Genomic DNA, 27,500 nt, shown 5'->3' on the forward strand with positions numbered 1-27,500 from the left:
GACGGGGGCAGTCAGGAGGTGGGAAGTGGGGTGAGAAGTGGGAGAGGGCATATAGGGGGCGGGGGCCAGTCTCTTTGGGGAGGCACAGCCTTCCCTACCCAGCCCTCAATACAGTTTTGGAACCCCAATGTGGCCCTCAGGCCAAAAAATTTGCCCACCCCTGAGCTAGAGGGAAGGTAGGGGAAAAGATGTGGGAGGCAGCTGGAGGTTACATAGGTGCAGAAGAGGAAGGGAGGGAGGGAAGAGCCAGACAGTAGTGGGATTGATCAGAGCAGAGGCAAATAGGGGCTAGAAGTAGAGGAGAGAGAGCTGGGCTAGGAGCTGGATAGCAGTGGGGGACAGGGACAGAGACAGGCTTGGGGCACAGAAGCAAAAGGGACTCTAACCAGTAGACAATGCTCCACTCCAGAAATTGGAATTGAACCCTGTGTCTCCTCTGCTGTCAGCGAACAGCTGTGAATCCCACTGCAATGTGCATGTTTCTTTCCCTTCTAGTGGCTTTTCCACGTAGAGGATAGTAGCCTACTATTGCTGTCACTTACTCTGTTAGAGATGTGTGGTGTTGTAGAGATGTGTGGTGTGGGTATAGAGGTCTGAATCCTGCTCTTGACCACCTTGAATCAGTATTGTTCCACATGACAGAAATTCTGTTTGCTCGGTTTTGGGTTTTTTTGGTTTTTAAATTAGGAAAATATATCTAAAAACGGAACATTCAGGTTACAAAGTCAGGCACTTAAAAGTTAGGAAATGCCAGAATTAATGTTGGCTGTGAGCTCTTAATTCATCCCCCTTCTGCATACGCAGATAATGACACAGCCTTCAGTTACATGATCATATGCTGCTCTATGCACCATCTCGGGCGGATGAACCAGAGCTGTGTAGTGAAGGAGACTGTTGTCTGTAGGAGTCCCATTTGATTTGTTGCAGAAGTTGAAAGGTGTGTATTGAATGAGGCAGAGAACTGCCGGAAGAGAATGGTGGTCTCATGGTGAAGGGAGTTGATCTGCTCTCCGGAGGAACTGGATTGATTTTGCTAGTGTTTGTATGTGAAGCTAGCCACTCATGATTGCAACTCAAGTTGATTGGAGCTGTGCTTTGAACATATAAAGTGCTAAATAGTGCTACGTATTCTGAAAAAACAAGCCCTAATGATACGTCTACACTGCAAACAAATCCCCGGCAGCAAGTCTCAGAGCCCTGGTCAGCTGACTCAGGCTTGCACAACGGGGCTAAAAATAGCAGTGCAGATGTTCTGCTGGGGCTGGAGCCTGGGCTCTGAGACCTACTCCAGCTTGAGTGGAAATAGCTACACTGCTATCTTTAGCCCTGTAGCACAAAATGTGTGAACCCAAACTAATTGATCCAGGCTCTGAGACTCGCTGCTGCGGGTTATTTTGTTTGTTTGTTGCAGTGTAGATGTACCCTCAGTGTCTCAAGTTGAGCATCTAAAGTTAGTGGATACTTTTGACCTTAACCTCTCTGGGCCCCAGCATAAAATGGGGTAATACCACCCCCCCTCACATGGGGTGTTGTGAAAATACATTCACTGATGTTTGTAAAGCACTTAGATAACTATAGTGAGAGGACCACAGAAATGCCCATGAGGAAATTAATTTTATAGTTAGGACATGGTTTGAATGGTGTGTATTAAAAAATGCCAGGGACCAAACACTGAGGCCTGGTCTACACTAAGGGGGTGGGGGGCGTTGAACTAAGGTACGCGACTTCAGCTACACGAATAGCGTAGCTGAAGTCGAAGTACCTTAGTTCGGGCTACTCACCCGTCCAGACACCGTGGGAATGAAGTCCACGGCTCCAAGGTCGACTCTGCCACCGCCGTTCGCGGTGGTGGAGTTCCGGAGTCGACCGGAGCACGTGGGGAGTTCGAACTATCACGTCTTGATTAGACGCGATAGTTCGAACTCCGAGAAGTCGAATTCTCTGCGTCGACCCGCGCGGTAAGTATAGACCTACCCTTAATGAGGAGATGAAAAGAAATATCAAATAACTACCCATTCACTAAATGAGGAAAGGCTTCTTTGGGACCCCCCCCCCCCCAGTTCATGATTATGGAATTAAAAGCTGCAAGGGGGCTGAATGAAGGCTACACAGGCATTTCCCAACTTTTGAGTGAGTTTGCAATCTTAACATTGTTTGAATGTAGTGAAGTTGGGTTTTTTGATGTAATATATGTACACACATACATGCACACTATAAGGAAGGGAAATATATTCTATTGAAAGCTGCTTTTATTATATATTGTAGTTATTTTATTGTATCTTTTCTCTACTATTGCAATAGGATGCTAAGGATGTAATCACACTTTTTACTCTCAGTCCCAAGAGCAGTGTGTTGTAATTACACTGACCTATAAGACTCAAGCCAATAAACTAAATGCTAAAGAAAAATTTTAAAATCCTTTTCAGGCTCTAAAATAATTTAAACTTGCAATATCCAAAGAGTTTGGTTGGAGGTAGCCAAGTTTATTTAAAGCTATTTAAAGCATTTTAAAGGTAACCCTGATTGTGCACTTCTGTTCCCTAACTTATGCTTAAAGATTTGTGGTTATTTTGTATGTGTTTTATTATGTGGGTTATAAAGGTGAAAATGTTACTCTCTAGAAGTGAAGACTATTGACTACATCTGTGTGATACAGATGGAGATGCAAACACTCTTCTACCCTCTGTAAACAGTTTCACAGTAATAGAGATTTTTATAACGTTATCTAAAAACAACAAAAAAGCATGAAGAGGCTTATGTAACAGGCTCAAAATACTTTTTTAACATTCCTTAAAAGCTGTTACTTGCATGTGATGTGCAGCATGCAGTGTACAGCAATATAAAGAACACAAATTAGAAATGATGCTTTGATTTTTTAAGAGGTTTTACTTTTCATCTTTTCACAATGCTGCACATTGTGACATGGTATTATGTGCAATAGTAAAGCTTGAGTTTATTCTATAATATATCAGACCCATTCCTCTGAACACTGAAGTTAATAGGAGTTTTACCATTGACTTCACTGTGAGCAGAATCAAACCCATTGCTGCTATTTTAGAAATTCTTGATAAACATTTCCTGAAACTTGGAGATTCAACCAATAATCATGGTGTCATAATAAAAAATGTTTTGTTTTGTCAGCTTTGGCCCAATGCTGGTGGCAGTATAATTTTGCATTGTTTAACAATGCCATGGCACAGCTGTGCTGCAGAAATAGTAAAACAAATGTGCTGTTGTTTTTCTTTTTTTTAAAAAAGTAATTTTAACTCAAAAGCTAATAAGGGTTTGGTTAGCCTAACCATATTGGTTGACTGACTGATTTCAAGTGAGTTTTACTTAAAGTTGCTAAAACTAGGAAGCACAGTTTAACAAAAATAAAGGAAAGGAAAGGGCTACACAATTTCCCTAAGTTCTCTAGAATTTAATAGAGATTAAACCAATGGACTTCTATAGAAATGACTCTATAAACCTACTGATTGAATTTAATAAAGAATAACATAACCTCTCTAAGTTTTTTTTAAATCTGTAGCAGGGATAAAGTTTCCTGTTAAATTCTATATGACAGCCTAAGAGACCTGTTCAGAAGTTAATATTGTCTATTAAGTTCTAAGGGATTTTTTCATAAGGGTTGAGACTGCTTTCTGCGATGATAAATATTCATGTATATTATTGCAGTTGGTAAATATCTATTTATCTCCATTTCTGTGTTAAATAATAGATAAATACATCCTGGACCCCTGGACAAAACCTAAGTGAACAGGCCATGCACAGAGAATCTCTCCAGGGGTAGTTCAGTACAGAATCCTCTCTCAAGGTGAGGAAAGCCCATTAGCTGCTTTTTGTTTGCTATGTGGAGACTTGCATGAGTGGACTGCGTAGTTCTGAGGGCACAACTCTTACCCTTGCCAGTTCCAATACCCCATTTTGGTACTGTGCAGAGAGCCACCAGAGGGTGCAGATTGCAGGGTGTAGAAGTCCCCCCTGTGCTGCATATCTGCAGCTGGTCCCCCCTGTGCTGCATACCTGCAGCTGATCCCCTCTGTGCTACAGAATATTATCACGGTAGTTCTGCTACATTTAGGGCTGCAGTGAGGTGGGTGAGAAGACAGAAGCTGGCCCAGTGGAAAAAAAGAGAGATGCACAGAGTGGAAACATCCAGCCTGCGGGCTTTGATTTGATATGACATTTATCTCCTCAAGTGAAGTTATCAGGTGTCTTTTTCATGAATGAAGATAAATGTTATAGGCTTAAGCCCTCATGTAAATAGGCATTGAGCAGCTTTGGGCTGCCTCCTCAGTGCGTTTACTCTAGGAGATCAGTAGGGAGTTTCATTGTGCAGTGTGGAATGTGAAACGGCAGAATCCTTTTGACTTTTAAATGATTTAAGCTACTAAGATATTTGTTTTTGACAGTAAGACAGTAAGTTCTACACTTAGAATAAAATGTAATCTTGTGTGTCTTTTTATACATGCATACAAATATAAATACATGTTTTTATGAGGTGAAATATTAGCTGAAATGATGTAGACCCTTTCCTTTCCTTTCCCTGAAATTGCTTGGCATTGAAGACAGGCAGTTCCAGTACATCACAGGATAGGGCCCAGATGTCTTGGAGTTCTTCCGCCTGCTGAAGGAAGAAAGGAAATCTTTAAAAAATATAAATATAATAAAATCTCTAGGAATTTTTTACTTTAGATTTTGTGTTGTAAACAGGGTTAAATTCTTGTTCTTACATTTGTAATTAAACTGAAATTATTTAGAATATAAGAATGGCTATACTGGGTCAGACCAAAGGTCCATTTAGTTCAGCATCCTGTCTTCCGACAGTGGCCAATGCCAGGTGCCCCAGAGGAATGAACAGAACAGGTAATCATCAAGTGATCCATCCCCTGTATCCCATTCCCTGCTTCTGGCAAACAGAGGCTATGGACACCACCACTGTCCAGTTCAGAAGATGAGTCAGGCCGCAGGTAGGAAGACAAGTCTGTTCTCCAGTGGTGGAAAACAAGGATAGCTCTCATCTTCCCTATAAGAGGTCTGTCAGTCTATCTGTTTTGTTCTTTTACAAAGCCTGTCTGTCTAGCCTTGGTTGAGGGTTTGGGGGTTTTTTTTTTTTTGGCCCCTTGACTAGTCAGCATATTATGTAAACATAGTGTCTGGTAAATGAGCAAGGAATCATAGGGAGAACGATTCTTTGTGGGAGACTTTTACCAGATTATGTGGGGACTACTTGTTTGATATTGGTATTTCCAACTGGGGGCGAAGGGCAGCTGCACTTGTTGAAGGATTCTGCAGCATTAGGCAGTGAATGAAGATGAGCTTGAGGATTATCAGAAACCTGAAGATGCTGGTTGCTGTAATTCATTGGGAATCATGTTCCTGCAGCAACTTAACAGGTAGGCAAAGTGGGGCAGAAGAAGGGGTCTCTGAGAAGATAGAGAGTGATATATTTGCCTGCTGTTCCAATATGCAACCCAATATATAATGTAAATGGCTAGAACAGAGTCACGTGATGATGTTCAAACATCTGTAAGCCAGTCAGTAGTTTCTAGCACTAGAAAACTTGACCAGTTATAATGGCAGTGGAGCTGAAATATTTTTAGTTACATGTCAAACCTTCCTTGGTCAATGAGAAGATGCATGGCCATGAAGTAATGTAATAAATCACATAATATCTAGAGCTGAGCAGAGAAAGGTATTTCCATTTCATGGAGTATTTTGATATTTTGAAATTTTGGCTTTGTTTCAATTCAGAGCAAAACCCCAGAATTTCAAAATGTTCTGCAACAAGGGAATGGAGCCATAGAACCAGAGCAGTCTGCCTGGCAGAATACCCCGGAGCTGTGGACCCTGGAAGCCGGGACTCCTCAGTGAGTGAGGTGAGCTAGCAGGAAACCAGGCAGAAACCCTCCATCAGAACCATGTTGGCAAACTATTTTGATTTTAGATTAATTGACAAATTCTCACAAAAATGTTTCACTGGAATTTTTCTGACTATCTCTGAAAATACTCTTGGCATTCCCAACTGTTGAAATTGAGGCATTGTTCCTACTACCATCTAGACGCGATATATCGAAATCCGAACGCGCTCCCGTCGACTCCGGAACTCCACCACCGCGAACGGCGGTGGCGGAGTCGACGGGGGAGCCGCGGACTTCGATCCTGCGCCGTCAGGACGGGTAAGTAGTTCGAACTAAGGTAGTTCGAGTTCAGCTACGCTATTCGCGTAGCTGAACTTGCGTACCTTAGTTCGAACCCCCCCCCCAGTGTAGACCAGGCCTCAGTGAGCAACATTATTGCACTTGTCATTATATTCTGATGTATATATGAGAGTGTAGAAAGGGAGGTATATAGTCACATAAGAAAAACGCTGTGTGAATATGCGGTGTGTTGCAGTATTCCATTTATTTTTCTTTTCTAGCTCCAGGAATGGGGAGACTTGTCTAAAGAGGATCCTACTCGAAAATTTGTATTCTCCAAGCTCATTCTGATAAAGACTTTGGCTTCACAGCTGCATCCATTTCAGAATGGCAGAGAAGGCTCCACCAGGGATGAACAGGAAGTCTTCAAGGTCCACCCTTTCCCTCCCACCAGAACCAGTGGAGATCATTCGGAGCAAAACTTGCTCAAGGAGAGTTAAAATAAATGTAGGTGGGCTCAATCATGAAGTTCTATGGAGGACTTTGGACAGACTCCCAAGGACTCGATTAGGAAAGCTCAGAGACTGCAATACCCATGATTCTCTGCTGGAAGTGTGTGATGACTATAACCTGAATGAGAATGAATATTTCTTTGATCGACACCCAGGGGCTTTCACCTCCATTTTGAATTTCTACAGGACAGGGAAGCTACACATGATGGAAGAAATGTGTGCTCTCTCTTTTGGCCAAGAGCTTGATTTCTGGGGAATTGATGAAATATATTTAGAATCTTGCTGCCAGGCAAGGTATCATCAGAAGAAAGAACAAATGAATGAGGAACTGAGGAGAGAGGCAGAGACAATGCGTGAGAGAGAAGGGGAAGAGTTTGATAATACTTGTTGCCCAGAGAAAAGGAAGAAACTCTGGGACTTGCTAGAGAAACCCAACTCATCTGTGGCTGCAAAGGTAGGGTAAATGACATGCTTAACACCAAAGCACTAGAAAATTAAAAGTACATGACCCGTTTATCTGAAATGCATCAATAACTTTCACTAAAAATGTTTAATATAGAGAAAAACAAGGGTACATATGGTCATGTGAATACACCTGATTAAATGTCTGCTCCAAAGCCCATTGAAATCAATGGAAAACTTCCCATTGACTTCAGTAAGCTTTGAATCAGGCTGAAGCACTATAAATATAAACTATAAACCTTCAGAGTTGTTGTATATAAACACAAACACACATATGTAATGGTATACTGCATGTATGTCTAATCTTTCCCAATGAGTATAAGTACAAAACACTAGTAGCTTCCTTGCTTATAAAATCATTTTATTTGATTATAAAGAAATGTTTTCTACAACTTCAGAGTGTTCGTACTGTTTCCATTAAGGGCATTGTATAGGTTTAAAATGGCTGTCTCTCAATTCATTAATTAAGGACATCTAATAAGTGGCATCAGCTTGACAGTTGGGAGAGTGGTACCAGCAGCCAGCAGGTTGCTTTGTATCTGGCAAATATCAGAGCGATATTATCTCTGATAAAAAAGCTTTGAACCTCAGAATGAGTTCTGTATGAATATATAGAATATGCAGAGATAAGGAACCAGATTGTCTAATGAAACAATGTCCCAGTCCTCCTGGCTTTATCCAGGCAAAGTAGGCAAATGTGCTCCTGATATCAAGGGGAAGTTTACCTGTGTTAAGAAGGCAGGATTGGACTGGAAGGGCCAGATTCTGGTACTGTTACTTACAATAGAAAGCACTTAAGAAGTCCCATTTACTTCAGTGGGACTATTCATGGCATAAGGTACTACTCAACATGAGCAAGACCATCAAGATCTGGCCCTAAATTAGTAGCACTTAAACTATACACAAAGGTTTAGTACACAAGTATTGCTTAACTCTGGCTATGCTTTGCCCTCTCACTTGTGGGGTACTACGGTGTCAGTCCTATGTTAATAACTTTAAAATATGAAAGTTTATACAAATTTAAAGCATGGCAACATTTCCATGAATTGGTTAAAAATTATTTCGTAATAGTTAGACATTTTAAAAAGCATATTATTTCTTGTTTTAATTTTTCACCATGGGCTGTATAATTGGACTGAGACTGGACAACATTTTCTTTAAAGAGTCAAGGCCTGGTGTATAAAGATTTGTAACTAGAGTAAACAGCTGACAGTGAAAAACGAGGGTGTTTTAAAGAATGCTTTAGAAAATACATGCAAATGGATTTTCTACTTCTGAGAGTAGAGTATTCTGGGCCATATGTTCCTCTCCATTAGGAGAAACAGAGGGAAGCAGATGGGCATAAGGTGTACCAAAAAAGTCTTGAGGAAGCCATGTTACACAGTATGATCCAGTGGCATGGTATAGTGGTCATCAGGCTTCCTGCTGCACTTCTGTGATATAGCTGCTATGCAGCCTGCTAGACAGGGCTGAGTCAGTCCCTCAATGCTGCATATTTTCTTCGCAGTGCGGTTAAGTAAGCATGACCTCCCCCCAACCACCAGAAATATGAGTGCTCCTGTAGAGAGGAGAGAGAATGGCAGCACAGCAACAGAGCCAGCATTGCTGCCAGTGGTAGGGAGTGAGAGAGAGAGCAAAAGCCCCATAGATATGCATATGATGATGGAGGCTGTTGGGTTTGAACTCAGAGATCATTGGCTTACCTGGAGCTCCCTGGCCATGCCTGCTGCCAGAATAATTTTATACTGCTACCTTATGCTTCCCAACAGCTGGACAGTTTTGAGAGGGGAAAAGGCATGGATGTTTTCTTGTAGGTTCTGCTCTGTGTTTTCTCATGTCAGAGAGGAGGCTATGGCCTCAATACCCATGAGTCATTCTACTGCCAGAATATACTGTAAACTAGAAAGCAAGACAATAATGCTGAGAGATATGGGAAAAGTGAAACCCCAGGTCCTTTCTTTAGTCTATTAGAATGTGTTTTGTTTGGTTTTGCTCTTGATCGTTCTTTTACTTGGTGGTTAATTGTGTGTACATAGAGGGCGTGGGATTTTCATCAGTACTCAACATTAGTCTAATTCTGCTCCCATTGAATTCAGTAGCAAAACCCTCATTGACCTACATGAGTGGGAACAGCATTAGGCAAACGCTGAGCACTTCTGAAAACCCTGAACAAAGTGTTTATTGACACCGTACTTTACCACTGGTTTGGCCTATTTTGAAGGGCCTGGCAATATATCTGATTTAGGTAAAAAGTGGTACCCACAGTATTAATACTCAATCCAGGCAAGTTTTGAAAATCAAGGTGATTTATTGTTTTTACCTAGTAGGGCTCATATTTGTTTATTTTGCACCTCTTCTGGCTGAACATGACTCACAGAACATATAGTTTTATTCTATTTGGCTGCAATGGAATGCATAGTGTGCTTGTCTGTATGCTGCTATGTGAAGCCTATTTGCCTAATTTAAATTGCCTTCTATATGACTTATTGCCCATTTTGTGTGATTCTTGGTTGGTAACTTGAACTAAAGCATATTATACAGTTGGAGTTGCCTTTCAGCTGTCCTCAGCTAGTGAATACATTATATGTAAATATTCAATGGGCCAAAATCTGATCAATTACTCCCATGGAAGTTGTGGTTGAATAATGTAAATGAGAGCAGAAATTGTCCCAATGGGCCTAGCCTACGGGTTCCTAAACTTGGTTCGTGGCTTGTTCAGGGTAAGCCCCTGGCAGGCCGCAAGGCGCTTTGTTTACCTGAGTGTCCGCAGGTACGGCCACTCGCAGCTCCCAGTGGCCTTGGTTTGCCGTTCCTGGCCAATGGGAGCTGCAGGAAATGGCGCAGGCTGGGCCACTGCTTCCCACAGCTCCCATTGGCCAGGAACAGCGAACCGCGGCCACTGGGAGCTGCAAGCAGTTGTACTTGTGGACGCTCAGATTAACAAAGTGTCTTGTGGCCCGCCAGGGGCTTACCCTGAACAAGCCGCGAACCAAGTTTGGGAACCCCTGGCTTAGTCTAATGTAGAAGGTTCAGAGAAGAGCCATGAGAATGATGGGAACCCTCAGGGTGTTGCGAGGTTCTTACGTGGAGGGGCTGTGAGCTGTCAGCCTCCACCTCAAACCCTGCTTTGACTCCAGCATTTATAATGGTGTTAAATATATTAAAAAGTGTATTTAATTTATAAGGGGAGGGGTTTCGCACTCAGAAGCTTGCTATGTGAAAGGCGACACCAGTACAAAAGTTTGAGAACCACTGGCTTATAGTAATAGACTCAAGGAGCTCAATTTATTTTGCTTAACAAAGAGAAGGTTAATGCGTGACTTGGTTAGATTCCATAAATAGCTACATATTTGATCATGGGCTCTTCAGTCTAACAGAGAAAGGTATAACACGATCCAATGGCTGGAAGTTGAAGCTAGACAAATTCAGACTGGAAATAAGGCATACATTTTTAACAGTGAGGGTAATTTAACTACTGGAACGATTTACCAAGGGTTGTGGTGGATTCTCCATTACTGACAATTTTTAAATCAAATTGTCCTATGGAGGTTGGGGAATCTCCATCATTAAAAGTTTTTAAGAACAGGTTAGACAAACACCTGGTCTAGATAATACTTACTCCTCATGGCAGGGGACTGGATTAGATGATTTATTGAGGTCCCTTCCACTCCTACATTTCTATGATTCATTTCTATGGCTGCATGTTTTTCCAAAAGATCTGCTTTAGGAATTATTTGGGGGAGATGTCTCGCCTGTGTTATAGAGGAGGTCAGACAAGATGATCAAAATGGTCCCTTCTGGCCTTGGAATCTATGAAACATTAGAAAATGAAGAACTAGCCTCATATAAACCAAGATATACACCACTACCTCGATATAATGCCACCCGATATAACATGAATTTGGATGTAATGCGGTAAAGCAGTGCTCTGGGGGGGCAGGGCTGCGCACTCTGGTGGATCAAAGCAAGTTCAATATAACATGGTTTCACCTATAATGTGGTAAGATTTTTTGGCTCCCAAGGACAGTGTTATATCGAGGTAGAGGTGTACTGAAATTAGTATACATTATGTGCTTTAATACAATATGCTGTTGATTGGATAGCATATTAGGATATATGGCAAGATCCTCATCTAAGGTAAAAAATTCAAATTTCAGCACTTTGTTTTAATGGGCAGCAGGTTTAAAACAAATAAAAGGAAGTTCTTCTGCACACAGCGCACAGTCAACCTATGGAACTCCTTGCCTGAGGAGGTTGTGAAGGCCAAGACTATAACAGGGTTCAAAAAAGAACTAGATAAATTCAGGGAGGATAGGTCTGTCAATGGCTATTAGCCATGGTGGGTAAGAAATGGTGTCCCTATCCTCTGTTTGTCAGAGAGTGGAGATGGATGGCAAGAGAGAGATCACTTGATCATTACCTGTTAGGGTCACTCCCTCTGGGGCACCTGGCATTGGCCACTGTTGGTAGACTGGATACTGGGCTGGATGGACCTTTGGTCTGACCCAGTATAGCCATTCTTATGTTCTTACGTTTAAAGTGTAATTACATATTCACACAGCAAATTATTAATTTATCCTGAAACAAGAGGCAAGAAGCTGTACTGGATAAACTCATTCCCTCTGTAGACAAAAAATAGAAAAATTGTTGTCTTTGTTGATCCAGTATCACTACAACAGCATGTTGCATCACTATCTAGTTATGTGTTTAGGATCCAAGCCCCCAGACTGGACATATCATTGAGATGACGAGCTTGGCTTGTTTAGCCTAACCAAAAGAAGGCTGAGGGAGGATATGATGGCTCTTTATAAATATATCAGAGGGGTTAATATTAGGGAGGGAGAGGAATTATTTAAGCTTAGTACCAATGTGGACAGAAGAACAAATGGATATAAACTGGACACTAGGAAGTTTAGACTTGAAATTAGACAAAGGTTTCTAACCATCAGAGGAGTGAAGTTCTGGAATAGCCTTCCAAGGGGAGTAGTGGGGGCAAAAGACATATCTGGCTTTAAGACTAAGCTTGATAAGTTTACGGAGGGGATGGTATGATGGGATAGCCTAATTTTGGCAATTAATCAAAGATCAATTGCCAAATTATCAGCAGGTAAGTATGCCCAGTGGTCTGGGATGGGATGTTAGATGGGATGGGATCTGAGATACTACAGAGAATTCTTTCCTGGGTGCTGGCTGGTGAGTCTTGCCCACATGCTCAGGGTTTAACTGATCGCTATATTTGGGGTCGGGAAGGAATTTTCCTCCAGGGCAGATTGGCAGAGGCCCTGGAGGTTTTTCACCTTCCTCTGCAGCATGGGGCATGGGTCACTTGCTGGAGGATTATCTGCAGCTTGAGGTCTTCAAACCACAATTTGGGGACTTCAATAACTCAGACATAGGTTAGGGGTTTGTTATAGAAGTGGATGGGTGAGATTGTATGGCCTGCGTTGTGCAGGAGGTCAGACTAGATGATCATAATGGTCCCTTCTGACCTTAAAGTCTATGAGTCTATGAGTCTATGACTTGCTGAATTCCTAGGGAAAAGGGGCTAGTTCAACCATGCCTAGGACACTGTCTGCCAGCCAGTCAGAACAGCACTGGTGTCAGCTTGGCAAAGGACAGCTTGTCTGCCTTCTTGTTCAGAGGTGAAGTTTCTCTTTGTAAGGGAAATAATTAAGGGATTTTTAGAATGGAAAATCAAAAACAACATATGGAAATATCATTCAGCATAAACCTAAAACATATTGTTACTTTGCTATCTTTCAAAGAAATATGATAAAGAATATCATATTCATTTAATCTTCCAATATCTGCATCCTCATTCAGATACTTCATTGCACCTTAGCAGTTGACATGAACAGATTGTTGTTGAATCTATTTCTTACACTGTGTGGGATAAACACTGAGGACTCAGTTTGGCTTTTGGGGTGTTTTTTTGCCAGTTAACAAACATCATAAAATCCCTATGGGTCTAATCCAAAGACCATTGAAATTAAAGGGAGTCTTTACATTGAATTCAATGGGCTTTTGATCAGGCATTATGGGAAAATCACACCCATTAATTTTCCATGTCTTTGGAATGAAAATGGATGTCATATGAAACACTTATATAAGTTCCTTTGCAAGTCATATATTAACCCCTTGTTTGCCAAGCAGAGTGTTAGCCCAGTGGCCAAGCCACGTTAATGCTGCACTATTGATTTTCAGAGTGTAGAGTTGAAGAATGAATAATATATGCTGCTTAGCTGGTTGGACACAGTGCAATGGCGAGTTATTATGCAAGAAAAATAGTGTATTATCAAATGGATGTTTCTATTGCAAATGTCAGAGCTATCATGAGAATGGAAGAAGATACATTTCTTTACATTTACATCTTGAGTTATGCAGCCCAGACAAAATGTCTTTGTGTCTTCTGTTTTTATTTTAGGCTTAGGGTGTATAATGCTCTAGGTCAGCATGGTTACACTAATAACAATAATGCAATATCCACAAGACCCTATATTAAGGCTCTTTTTGCCCCCAGTCCTCAAGATCTGTTATTCCTGTGTGCTCTCTTGTCTAATTACAGACCTAGGATGAAGGAGACAGGGAAATGAGGTTCTTCCTCCTTCTTAAAAGGATAGGCACCGCTTCTGTATTAACATTTATTCCTGAATTTTCAGAAGAGTTTGGTTACCTCAGTACCTGACAGCTTGTGTTGAAAATTAGTGTTTTAATAACTGTTCATCTGATTTTATTGCTGATCCATAGATGAACTTACTATTGACCTCTAATTCCCACTGAGTTCATTAGGAATTCTGTCATGAAGTGGCTACAGATTTGGCCCCAATGCCCTTATCTGAATGCACTGCTAATGTTATGTCTTTGTCCTTATTCCCAGTATCACTGCCTTTAAGACACAAGGCTTCCAAAAACGAAGTTATGGCAAAGCAGATCCATGATGCAGCAGATCTGTTTGGGAGATTGGATGGATGCTCATGGATTATAGGCATTTTACCATCAGTTCATCCTTTATTTCAATCAGGACATTTTCCATCTTCACTTATAAGCAAATCTCATTTTCTGTGCAAATCTTTAATGGCAGCCAATGTGACTGTGAAACGAAGAGATTATATTTTATCCTTGTCATTAAAATTTAATAACTAAAGTATTTTAAAGTCTTGAAAGCTAAGTGAGTTTATTGCTATGCCAATATATATCATATCAAGGAACACAATGGATTGGTAGTAGTTAATTGATTTTGTTTTAAAAGCTTGTATATGCTGACTACTGAGTTGGTCATTAAAAGATTATTTACCTTCTGAAGTTTGCGCATGAAGTATCATGTAACTCATGATTCAGCATTTTTTGATCAGCATAAATATCAAGAAAAAAATGGGGCTACCATTTGATCTGACCTGCTTTGACATTTTAATACCTTCCATTACATAAGGGTTTCTTCAGGTCGTGTGATGTTTTCTATGGTACTGTAAGTTGTTTCTGAGAAACAGAACTTGCTAACTGCTGATATTGGAATAACACAAACATAATGTCTTTTAAAGTAACCTGTTGGGTATCAACAGTTAATTTTCAGTAATTCTGGTGCTTCAAGTATGAAAGTTATTCTGGGGCAGAGTTACAGAGAGCCAAATCCAGACAATCTATCACTGACTTCAAAGCCGCACCAGGGAATATCTCCATTCATTAAATGTGCAGGGGAAAAGGATCTTTCACATCATGAGCAATGAAAACTGACTTTACTGACTCTCCAGTCCTTGTTTATTAGCTCTCTCCCAAGAAAACCATACTTCTGCTGGACAGGAAAATGAAAAGGGCTTGATTGTGAATTTTATTAGGGGGAAAAAAGGAATATCTAGAAAAAAAGGAACAGGCTAATCTGTTCTACATACTTAGTGTTAAACTTTGGCTGGTGATATTTTCCTGTGCAAGGAAAGGGAAGTGGGCCCTTCAGTCACTCCATGTCTTCAGCAGCACTGAAGGGCCCCCCACCGCCAAAATGCCGCCGAAGACCCAGACCGCTGCTGGGCCAGGGCTCACGGCTCCACTGCGGAGCCTGGGGCAAATTGCCCCACTTGCCTCCCACTCTGGGCAGCCCTGAGTGGGGGAAGTGCCTAGAGAGCTTTTTTTCTCATTGTTCACACAGGCAGACAGGAGCTTTCTGTAGTGCAGTGGATTACACAGATTCACCATTGGAGGCAGCTCATTCCATAAAGCAGGATACCTCTTGTGTTGGTTTCATGAAAGAGCAAGACACTTACTCCATACTAGCCACCTCTGCTAAGGGCAGGATTTAGCCCTGTATTGTTTGCTTTGCCACCATTCTTCTTCTTCTTCTTCTATTTCTGATAGTTGTAATGACAAATTACAGATAGCCCAGCAGTGCTCTGTACCTCTGGATCACACTATTTTCCAGTTAGGATTGTAGCATTTTACAGAATATGGCATGCCCCTCGGTCAAGTCCAAGGCATATCACAAGTTGGCTTTTCAGCTCTGACATGTTACCTAAATTGTGACATGCCTCAGTGGAAAAAACAGTGTTATGCCTTTCACTTCAACTGGAGGAAGGTCACATGTCCCAAAAGGCTGCAGTCTCCTTGCATATTTTTACAAGCAGTTGTCATTGTGTTATGTTCTCTCAGGCATGATGTTTGAAAACAGTTAAGTAACATTGAGACTTATATTAACAAATAGCAATGAATTATACACAAGTGATATTTTAATTGAAGATTATCAATACTACATCTATCACAGATGATGAACTACACAGAGTATATAGCAGATTCGGGGCTCAGAGCATAACAAATCCATATGATGTCCTTGAGTGCTGGCTTTTGCATTTGTGTATAAGATGGGTGACAGCACAACAGGGCAGATAGCTCCCAAATGACTATGCAGCTAAAGAGGTTACTGTGTGTTGCTTCTTCCAGCAAGAAAATGATATTTGTCTTGACACATGTTGGACTCATGAGTGCTCTTTTTTTTTTTAATGGGAATATGTGAATATCTGATGTCTAGTGCTGAGCCCTGGAAGCATTCAACTCTCCAAACATTTGAGGACAGGTGTGTGAGACTTTCACCATTCACCATTTTAAAATGCCTTTGGAAGCAAAACAGCATCCCAGTAGAGCTACCTCTGTGAGTGGAGACCACAATCTGCTCCTCATATGCATTGGTAATTCTGTTAATTGTGATCCATATATGTGAAAATCACAAGGCCAGATTCTCAGCTGGTGTAAATTAGTGTAATTCTACTGAAACCCAGGGAGCATTACTCATTTACATCAATTGAGACGCTGGTCCTCAATTCAGAATCTAGCCCTAAACTTAAAGTGCATAGTGCACTTTTCATCTCGTTAGAATGCAGGCTGTGAACTAATGCGAGATATGATATATTTCGATAGTTTTAAGAAGCAAAGGAAGTTTAAGAAGAAAGTTTAGTGCTGGATCAATAAAGTCTTCATATTATTGACAAACAACCCCCTAGTTATAAGACTTGTATAGAATAAGCAGGAGTCATTTTAGGGACTGCTAGAGGTTCTGATTATAGATAGTCCACATGTAGACCCTACCAGACAAACCTATTTGTCAGAATAAGACTTTCAACAAAGCAGTTTTTGTTTAAATTCACAACAATGCGATAGTGTGTACCTATCAGAGGTCTAGGAAAGTTCTGTCTAAGTACTGAGAAGAGATGGGGGAAAGAGTAGAAGGCCATGTAAAAGGTTTAGTTTGGGGACATATGTACCTTAAAACTGCTCCAAATCTTGTTTGTTTTCTTGTCAAATTTCAGCTACTTCTTATTGACAGTCATTCTTTAATCATAAATTTTATTCCAAAGTTTAGAGATGGACACCCCAAGATTGGAGGAAATTTGGATTGGAATTAAGGTGGTCCCTGCTTCACTGTTGTTATGTTTGGGCTGATCTGAGTCCAAACTTTGCGGTTCAGGTTCATCTGTACCCTAAGGAATGTTTAATGAATAGTGCTTGTCAAAAGTGGCATTTTGCACTCCACTAGACTCCTACCTGAAAGCTCTCACTCCACTCGGCTAATACAAAAACTTGCTTCCATTACCTAACAGATTTTCTATTCTGTCCTCTAGTAAGTAATTTAACAGAGCAACAGCTGCAAAGTTAATCACGGAATGGCTCTTAGAAGTCAGTTGTTCCCCAAGGTGGTTGTGAATTTCACTGCAGGACACTGGAGGACATTGTCACCTAAGCTTCAGTGTTTTCACTCATCTTTCATTGAGTCCCTCTTGATGCAACCACAAGGGTTGGATACGGCTTAAAATAGCCTAGGTATAGCACATGCCAGAACTATCCCAAGGGCAGCCAAGTAATAGTAATACAGTTCCGGATGTCGTCAGTCATTTGCAGGATGCCCCCTGGATGAGAGGGGTGGTGACATTCCTTGCATTGTACAATGCTCAATTCAACTTTACTTTGCTTATTGTAATATCATGCCAGGTGATATTTTTAGAGAATTCATGGGACAATCCCAAATCTGAATGACTCACTTCTTATCAAAGTTTTCTCAATCAATTCAGATGTTTACATGGCAATAGAATGAGACATCAAAAGAAGTTTTGTTCTAAACGTATGTTTCAAAGACAACCTCATTTTCAGATATCTTCATTCCAGAGCATTGTAATCCCCACATTATGTTTGTTTAATTCTTAGGCTGATCAGTCTGCTCTGTTTTGTGAAACGTATGGTTTTGCTGGGGTGCAATGATTCTTTGCTTACCATGACTAAATTTAAAAGGCAAAGTCTGGCGTTAGTCAGCAGATTATAACTGGGTACTGAAGAGAACAGAAGTAGATGAGCATCCAGTACTTGCCATAGGCTTGTTTTTGGGAACAACAGTGATCTCATTTTCTATTTCTAATTCTAGCAGTTTCACAAGTGCATAAGGTCCTGGCTGCAATTATATGCAATGGCATCACTTTCCAGAAAACTCACTTGTTCTCTTTTACATTTTTCAGGTATAAATTCCAGAGTAACCTTGAAGTGTAAGCTCCAAGTTAAAAACCTTTCCAAGTGTCTGAGCTCATTGCACACAAAATCTGCACGATTATCAAGCACTCAGTATCTGATCCATAGCCTACTGAAGTCCATGAAAAAACTATCATGGAATTCAATGGGTTTTGGATCAGGCCCTAGCTTCATTTAACATGCAAGAGCAAAGCATTTAAAAGGAAAACAAAGGTGCTGCATTCACTGAACATCCCAAACTCCTATGAAATTCAGTGTGAGTTTGGATGCATGAAGAATGCAAGCAGGCTCATAGGGCTTGATCCCACAAGGCGCCAAGTGCTCTGGAATGAAGATATCTGAAAATGAGGCTAAGCCTTTGAAATATAAGTTTAGAACAAAACTTCTTTTGATGTCTCATTTTATTGCAAATGGCAAGAAGAGAAGGAATTCCTAGTGGAGCACAGTTTTAAACATTTCTCTTTGGTTGTCACTTATTTCTTAGGCCCCGATCCTGCAAACACTAAATCACATTTACACATCAGTATTCTCATTGTCACATCACATGCTCATGCTTAAAAGCTCTATTGAAGCAGGCCCAGAGGGTTCCAGGGTTGCAGGATTGAGCTATTAGTTTACAAAGTTGTATGTACACAAGCTTACTAGTCTTTAAATACAGGTATTTAATGATATGAGTTAACGTCCATCATGGATTTACTAAAAAGATGTGGTGCACAATCCATCTGTTGTAACTATGAATTTTAAGGGATTTATAATAGGACTGAATTTGGCCATGATAATTATTTAATGTTTGTATTATAGGAATACCCATGGGTTCCATTTAAGTATACACAGATTTGTCTCTGGTTTTGCAACACAGATACTCCATAGCATTCTGTTCAATAAGTTTGACTGTAAATAAGTCTTCACTGTACTAGGTGGTATACAAACACATACACACAAAAGTATAGTCACTGCCCCAAAGTCAATGGAACTGTTGATGTGTAAAGTTAAATGTTCTTTAGTGTTTCACAGGTTTATGTACTGGCTGCCCTGGTGCTCCGGTGCCAAGATAGGGATATGGGTTCCATCTATCGCCCCACCACAGTTAGGGAATCCCATTGCAGCAAAGCCATCCACTATGACCTGCACGTTTCCCAGAGTCACTACCTTTGGTAGCAGCAGCTCAGTGATTGCTTTGGCTACTTGCATCACAGCAGCCCCACAGTAGATTTGCCCACTCCAAATTGATTCCCGACTGACCGGTAGCTGTCTGATGTTGCAAGCTTCCACAGGGCTATCGCTGCTTGCTTCTCAACTATGAGGGCTGCTCTCATCTTGGTATTCTGGCGCTTCAGGGCAGGGGAAAGCAAGTCACAAAGTTCCATGAAAGTATCCTTACGCATGCGAAAGTTTCACAGCCACTGGGAATCGTCCCACACCTGCAACACTGTGCAGTCCCACCAGTTTGTGCTTGTTTCCTGGGCCCAAAATTGGCGTTCCATGGCTAGAACCTGCCCCATTACCAGCAGGATCTCCAATGCGCAGGGGCCCGCGGTTTGAGATAATTCTGTGTCCATGTCCTCATCACTCTCATCGCCGTGTTGCTGTAGCTGCCACCTCCTCGCGTGATTTTTCAGGTCCTGGTTCAGCATAAACTGCACGATAATGTGCAAGGTGTTTACAATGTTCATGACAGCTGTCTTGAGCTGAGCGGGCTCCATGCTTGCCGTGGTATGGCATCTGCACAGTTCACCTAGGAAAAAAGGTGCAAAACGGTTGTCTGCCATTGCTTTCACGGAGGGAGGGGTGAGGCTGTACACAGAACCACCCGGAACAATGTTTTTTGCCCCACCAGGCATTGGGATCTCAACCCAAAATTCCAATGGGCGGGGGAGACTGCGGGAACTATGCACAGTGCAACGCTCCGGAAGTCGACACTAGCCTCGGTACATGGACACACACCGCCGAATTAATGTGCTTAATGTGGCCGCGTGCACTCGACTTTATACAATCTGTTTCCAAAAATCGGTTTCTGTAAAATCGGAATAATCCGGTAATGTAGACATACCTTTACAGTGCATCCATAGTGGCTGCAGTGAGTTGAAGGAAATATAGTCTCTTGCCATTTTCAATAAAATATAGGCTTTTCTGGACTTTTAAGTTCATTTTCCTTTAAATAAATGGTTTCAAAGGAAAATACCTGTATTGGCCTATACTGAGGTGAGGTGGAGACTGCTGTGAATGCTTTCACTCTAACAGTATATGTATTCACTTCTTGTGCTGGTGAATATGGTCTTGTGGTTAAGGCATCCACCTAGAAGGAATAGATCTGGGATGTAGTTATAGCTGGTCAGAAAATGGGGGTGGGGGTCACCTAAAGAAAATGTTGACTTTTAGATGAAAAATCAAAAACCAAAATAATTGAGTTAGAAAATGCTGCTGTGTTGCCTCATGGGCATTGTTGTTTGGGTGTCTAATGCTCCCATTCTCCTCTATCAGCTGGGCTCCCTAGTAGAACTACATCTTCCATGATAATACAGGGTCTCCCCTGTTGGCAAAAGGAAGCAATACATTATGGGAGATGTAGTACATAGGGAGATCAGTCCATAGAAAAGAATGAGGGCCTGAATTTTCAGATGCTCAGTTTTTCAACAAAATAAATAATTTTTTCCATGGAATGGAGACCCGTTTCATTCCATCAAAAAATAGTTTTAATGGAGAATTTTGATCAGAACTAGTTATAGCCCTGTGGGACCTTGGTCAAATCACCTAAACTCTGTTTCAGTTCTGTCACCTGTAAAATTGGGATAGTAACACTGCCCTAAACACAGTCATGTTGAGGGCTTAATTTGTTAATATATATAATATTTCTAAGTGCTTTTAGGTCCTCAAAGTACATATTGCTCAATATTCACTTGGTCAGAATTCATCTTTCAGGTCACTCAGTTTTTATATTTGCCTTAACAGATGTCAATGTCCGCTTATTCTACTCTGAATTTTATTATGCTCAGTTACATTATACCATATAGTGCTGAAGCGGATACGCATGTTTTTGACACTATACTATATGCAGGACATTAACCCAAAGCACTTTGTAGTTGCTGCCACCGTGATATGCTGAATAATTCCATTTAGTTCTTACATGATTGAATCTAGTAAAAATGAACATAATCTAGTTGTCGTGACTTGTTTTGTACATGTACATTTTGATGAAAAACATATTCAAGAGAACTATTATTTTGATTAGAATAACATAAATGAGAGATTTCAGATCAGGAGGAATTTTGTTATATAAACTTACTATAAACAGGGGGTTCAGATTGGAAAAGGCTTCACTGTATTAACTATACCATCATACTGTGACACTACAATTCTTATTATAATGTTATGTCACTGGTAATAATGACAACTGTGTGGAAGATAAGATGCCTTAATCTCTCTCTCTCTCCTTTTTGCCTGCTAACAAATCTCCATCACTTTGAAGAGAGAGCTAGTCTGGATCGCTATTTTTTTTTCCTCTGAGGCTGATCTTGTCATAATTTTAAAATCAAAATTTTGTTTTATGGGGTATGAAACTGCAAACATAAAATTGCACAGTGCTCCTGATAATGTATACGATACATGCTTATGTTAGTCATATTAAATGTAACCTTAGCATTTATAAGAAATGTAACCCCAGCATCATCACAGGCATCTATTCCTTTGTTTAACATGTTTAAAAACCTCTTGTATGCCTAAAGAGAGAGCTTTTGTGACAAAGGAATGGTTAACAGAACACAATCACTGTTAAAATAAAAATTTGCTGCCAGTCTTTCATTGAGGCATCCTCCCTTAGGGCTTCTCTAGAAAGGGATTGTGCATCTGTAAACTGCACTGTTCAGGCATAGATGTCTTCTGGGTGTTCAATGAAGCTGTAAGGCAATATGCAAGCTAAAGGAGATTCCACATCAGTCACTGCAAGCAGGAGGCAGAGCAATAATTCCCTCTGCTGCTCTCCCCGCCATCCCCCCCCCTTTTTTTTTTATAGAAAAGATAGGAATTAAATCCACAAGCTCATACCTCTGCACATTACATGATTATGTAAAAAGGATGTTATCCATCAGAAACTAGGTTGAAACTATCATAGCAAAGTATTTTTTTAAGGGAGGAAAAATCCTTTGGGTATATAAGCTAACTATAGCTTCTTGGGAAATCCCCGTGACAGTCAATTTGCATGCAGCAATCTACATATTAATGATTTCTCATTCAGTGGTGTCTATTGGTTAAAGATGAACTGCAGGAAAAGAAGGGAAGTAGGGGGAGAACTGCTTTTCTTTGAAGGCAAATACATTTACTGGCTGAAAAACCATTAAAGCTACAATAAAGGGCCTGACTAATGCCTGCAAAAGTAAGGATATTTTTAGTAAAGGCTTCCTCTTCTGCCCTTACTGTCCCTGTTGTGCCTATATATGTATGAGATGTGACGTTCCTTTCCCTATTGAATATACACAGCTGTACCTAGGGGGGAAAAACAGTGTGAAAACAGCTCTGTGTTTCCCTATTTTCTGGAGGGCTAAGGGGAAATACAATTTTTCTTTTTTTTAAATTGTTGTTCTTAAATTTCTCCAGGCTGAGATCTTGTGTGCCAAAGTCCAACCTACAGGGGATTTTGAGATAAACCTCCCAAGGGAGTTATAACAGGAAAGTTGTCAGACTATTAACTATAGCGGGCACTGCTATAAATTTGATTCAGTGCGTGAGAAAAACTTTTACATTTTTCAGTGGATGAAAAAGCCTGATACATTTTTATACAATGATGTCAAATACTTTGGCATTCCGTGTTTGGTGAGTTGTCACAGATAAGGTAGATTTCCTGGGCTTAACAGGGCTATTTTGGAATACAGTTGCTGTAAAAGGAGATTTACAGTACCGTAAAAAATGGAACTGAGTTAATAGATGAAAAAGAAAAGTAAAATAAAGAGCCAGATTGTGTCTGAACAGGAGTGTTCCACCTTCCCCCAATGTGTGTAGTAGTGGACATGCTCTCTTGTGCCTGCTGGGAATGCCAGAAGACACTGTGCCTCGCATACAGAGACTGGCCACAGTTTCAGCCATTGCTCTTCCCTGCGCATAAGGAATCAAGGATCTTTCTGAGCTGACTCTGCTAGTGGTGCCAGCTCCCCCAAAAGGGGCAAGAAGCAGACAGAGCCTGTGGCCTGCCCTCTCCTACCAACCAGTATTGTTACCCACAAAAATCTAGGGCACCCCGCCTATACCTTACCAAGGGCCTAAGGTGTGAACTGATCAATTTAGGGCACCCCACCTATACCCTACTGAGGGTTCAAGGCGTGACCCAATCAATTTAGGGACCCCCACTCTTTCCCTTCTGATGGCCCAGGATGTAAGGCACCTATCCTTACCCACGGGGCTCAGGAAGAAACTTAAGTACCCACCCTTTCCCTCAGGGCTCTATGGATCTGTGGAACCTTCTCCCAGTGAAAGAGACGTAGACAGCTGTGCTCTAAACACCTATCTATTAGCAACACACAGAGAATACACACACCGGTCCAGTATACAGACTAATTGCACTCAGTGGCCAGTCAGGAAGCACTCATCTGGGGGTTCCCGGTGTCATGGTCATGCAGAGGTCTCAGAGTAGCTTGATGTTGAACTGCAGTCTGGAAATGGTTCCCAAAGAGCGTTGTTTTCCATTTACATTATATAGCTCCCTCCTTCAAATTTACTAAAGCTATCACGTTATCCCACACTACTAAATAACAGAAATTTTAACCAATTACACACTGGCACCTGTGTGTCTCCTCCCTCCTGCCCAAGTTTTTACATTTTATCTTTCATACCTAAATTGTAACTTAGTTTTGACCCTCTCTGTTTATGCAGATGATCAGCATAAAAATGCTGGTTAGAGCATACGTTACCATTTGTTGAGTCTCTTTCTGTATCTTCCCTAATTTCCCAGCCCCTGGGTGTCTCTACTTTAAAACCCTGGTGGTTATAACTCTCATTAGGGGCCTTTCTGAGGTGGGGGTGCTTTATCAGCAGCAGAACAGTCTTTTTTTTTTTTTTAATTTTGGTGGTGAACTCCCTGAGTTTTACCCAAAGCTGGTTTAATATGGAGGTGGGGGTTGATCAGGTCTCAGGCCTATAGCATTGCTAACTTTTCACAGAACAGTATGCTGCACCCTCTAAAGATGTGTAACAGCCAGGGCCAGTGCAACCACTAGGCAAATTAGGCAGCCGCCTAGGGCGCCAAGATTTGAGGGTGCCAAAAAGCGGTGCCCAAAATGTCTGGGATGCTCACCTGGCTCCAGCTAAACGTGTAAACCTCTTCCCACCACTGTGCGAGGGGGCGCTGTGCCTTTGATCAGCTGCGGCCAGCCGGGAAGTGATGTCATTCCTCCTCCGGCTGCCGGGGGCACTGCGCTGCTCCCTGCTGCTCTGGCTCTGCCACAGGGACCCGCCCCTGCTCTGCCCCTCCCCCAGAATATCTAGGGTCGGTCCTGGTACCTGCCCCCCTGCCCGCAGCCAGCCCCTGCTGCACCCCCTGCCCTGCCCACAGCCAGCCCCACACCTCCTGCCCTGCCTCCAGCCAACCCCACACCCCCTCTCTCCAGCCAGCCCCTGCCGCACCCCCTGCCTGAAGCCAGCCAGCCCCACACCCTGTCAGGTTATTCATTTATTTTCATTAAATATGTAGACTAAATAATGAAATTAATAAATTTTCAAGCCGAACATATATTAATTCTAATGAACAATGCCATATTATGCAGTATTCATTTTTGAAAGTTTATAATAAGTGATGCTCCGGGGGGAGGGGTGGGGGGCACAAGATGGAAGTTTTGCCTAGGGCGCAAAATATCCTTGCATTGGCCCTGGTAACAGCAGATGTGTTGCCACTGTGCACCTGAAAGTCCCGTCTGTATTGCCCTACACCAAATAAATTTTAAGCTAGATCTGCAGACAGATTCCAGATTGGTTGGGATAGCATCAGTTATGTTTGGGTATAGGACCTATTGTTTCATCCTGAACTAAAAAACCTATCCTTCCATCATTGAATTTAGCTAAGGACCTGGCACTCTTTCACATAATAAGGATTTAAGAATAATGGAATGGACAATCAAGGTTAGTGGATGACTTCTCTAATGCCAGCAGGGGAGGAGAAGAGACCAAGGAACAGGGAGGAGACAAAAGTGGGAAAGAAACTGGATATCTTAGTATGCTGAAATCTTGATGTGCATCAGGGATTTGGCAGATAAAGCCTGTTGGTGGCTATATTGTTCAGCTCTCTTCCCAGACTCCTCTACTTCCCCCACTGCTGGTTCCTGTTGAGAGGACTGGCCTTGGAGGAGGAAGCTAACAGCTTAGAGCAGTCTCCCCATCTCCTGGATAATTGGGGATGTTGGTTCTGCTAACTTTCTCCCACAAGACCTTCAGATAATCAAAGTTGTGTTTTCGGAAGTAAAGGATGCCACATCTCCGTTGACCAGGGAAAGCAAGAGTCCCATTTCTTTTCCTAATAGGGTTTTAATGACACGGAATGACAGAACTCCAGCACGCTTTCCAGAAAGTTTCAGGATCAAACATACCACTCTCACTGTCACTTACTGTTGCAACCAACCATAATGCCAGGTATATAATATCCCTAGTGTCATGAACAGCTCAGGAACACAGGTATTTTTCAGTATGATCTGTGAATACTGTGGATTTGGGATATTGCAGCAGCCACATTCTTATGCTGCATGGAAGTGGAAAGAAATGTAATATCTAACACAAGTTGCTTCTTTTAGCTGTTGAGAAGGCGGTGCCATATGCCATGTTTTCCATTGTTTCATCATTTACAACAGCATAATCACGTATGTACCTGTGTCATCAGTACTTTTGATCCATAAGCCTGTGTAATTCCAAATTGAAATCCCGACACGTTCTGTTCAGAATCTCACAGGTTCCCAATCACATCTATTTCTTTGCTTGTTATTAAAGATTGGGGATTTTTGTCTGGGTTTTTTACATGTGTGTGTCTCCAAGGAGCTCATTTATAACACTGTATTCAATATAAAGCTACCTTACTTTATTAAAGCCCTCATAATATCCTGGTTATTAACTAAAGCTCTTTGCAAGAATGAAAGTACAGGACTTTCAAATATTTGTATTCGCTCTCTCGATCGCTCTTCTCTCCCCCCCCCCCGCCCGCAGTAGTTTCAGAATGCACAGTGGACAAAAAAAATAGACAAATTTTTCACAAACCACTCTGATCTAGTTTGTAAATTAGCACAGCGGGTACTAATCCAGGTACACTGCAGAGTTAGTAGTTAGGTTACTTTTCAAGGTAAACCACAATGCACTTTATGGCTCAAATCTTTCTACCAAGTGTTTTGGGATTTACAAAGTATAACTAGGCTATGGTAATTACCCAGCAGTTATTTAACCTTAGCAGAATAAATTCCAGGTTACATTTAGCAGTGCGTACTTTTGAAATATTGTGTGTCACAGATGAAAACCCACTATTGCTTTGCTAATCTGTTGAATTTTCTTGAAAACAAAACACGCAGTTCACAAGGAAAGAGTAAGTACTACTAAATTCCTTCTTGTAAAAATGGTTCTTCCTTCACCTAAGCCTACATTGCTATTAGCAGTAGCTCTAGATGAAGGCTGCCATGAAACAAAACTCATGCTTTCAAGTGCAAAGGAAAAACTCATTGTGTCACATGAATGACTTTTGAAATTCAGAACACTTTAAATAATGAGTATATTATCTACCAAATCATCGGGAGCTTTTTGGTTCAAGTTGCAATGAGAGCTGGGTACAAATGGAAGGTGACAGTTGATTAGGGTCTGATGTGACAGTTCTCCAATATGGCATCATTTAACTTCTGGCAAAGGGCAGCAGGAGAGTGACAGCTATTTAATAACAACGAGAAAGGGCTCATATGTAATCTACTTGTGTTACTCCTTCTATGAATTCTTAACAACGTTTCCCTAGATTTTATAGCTCAGATTTTCAGAGTAAGCAGGGAACAATTGTATGCATATGTTTGCTCAAATCCAAGTTTGATCAGGTATTTGCATATGGTGAAGTAGGTACCTATTAGGTCATGTACACATGCAGATACCTGATTTGCATGTACATGAGAGGGAGTTTGCACCATACCTCTCAATCTGCAAAGGCCCAAACGAGTGACACAAATAAAGTATCCATGCAAGAAGCTTGCAATGATTTGAGGATCTCTGGGTGTTAGCAAAAATAACTCCCTGTATAATTGTAGTGTCATGATTCTTTATTTTTTATTCAAATTATTTTCAACAAGACACCAGATCTTTTTAGCATTATTCTGAGTCTGAAATGAGGGATTTAGACACGATCACCTGACCCTAATTTACATTACTGTATTTATCTGAGCACGTCACAATTTTT

The 27,500-nt window shown here is 41.3% G+C and overlaps 1 protein-coding gene across 1 annotated transcript in view; it reads left to right on the forward strand.

Moving 5' to 3' along the window:
• Positions 1-6,527: 6,527 nt before the first annotated feature.
• KCNB2 (potassium voltage-gated channel subfamily B member 2) overlaps positions 6,528-27,500 on the forward strand; it is a 261,936-nt gene continuing 240,963 nt past the window's right edge. The window contains exon 1 of the mRNA XM_039523286.1: positions 6,528-7,106. Within this exon, the coding sequence (XP_039379220.1) occupies positions 6,528-7,106 (579 nt within the window). The remainder of the gene's footprint in view (positions 7,107-27,500) is intronic.

This window comes from Mauremys reevesii, linkage group 2 (assembly GCF_016161935.1).
Source record: "Mauremys reevesii isolate NIE-2019 linkage group 2, ASM1616193v1, whole genome shotgun sequence".
In the NCBI taxonomy this organism is placed as follows: Eukaryota; Metazoa; Chordata; order Testudines; family Geoemydidae; genus Mauremys; species Mauremys reevesii.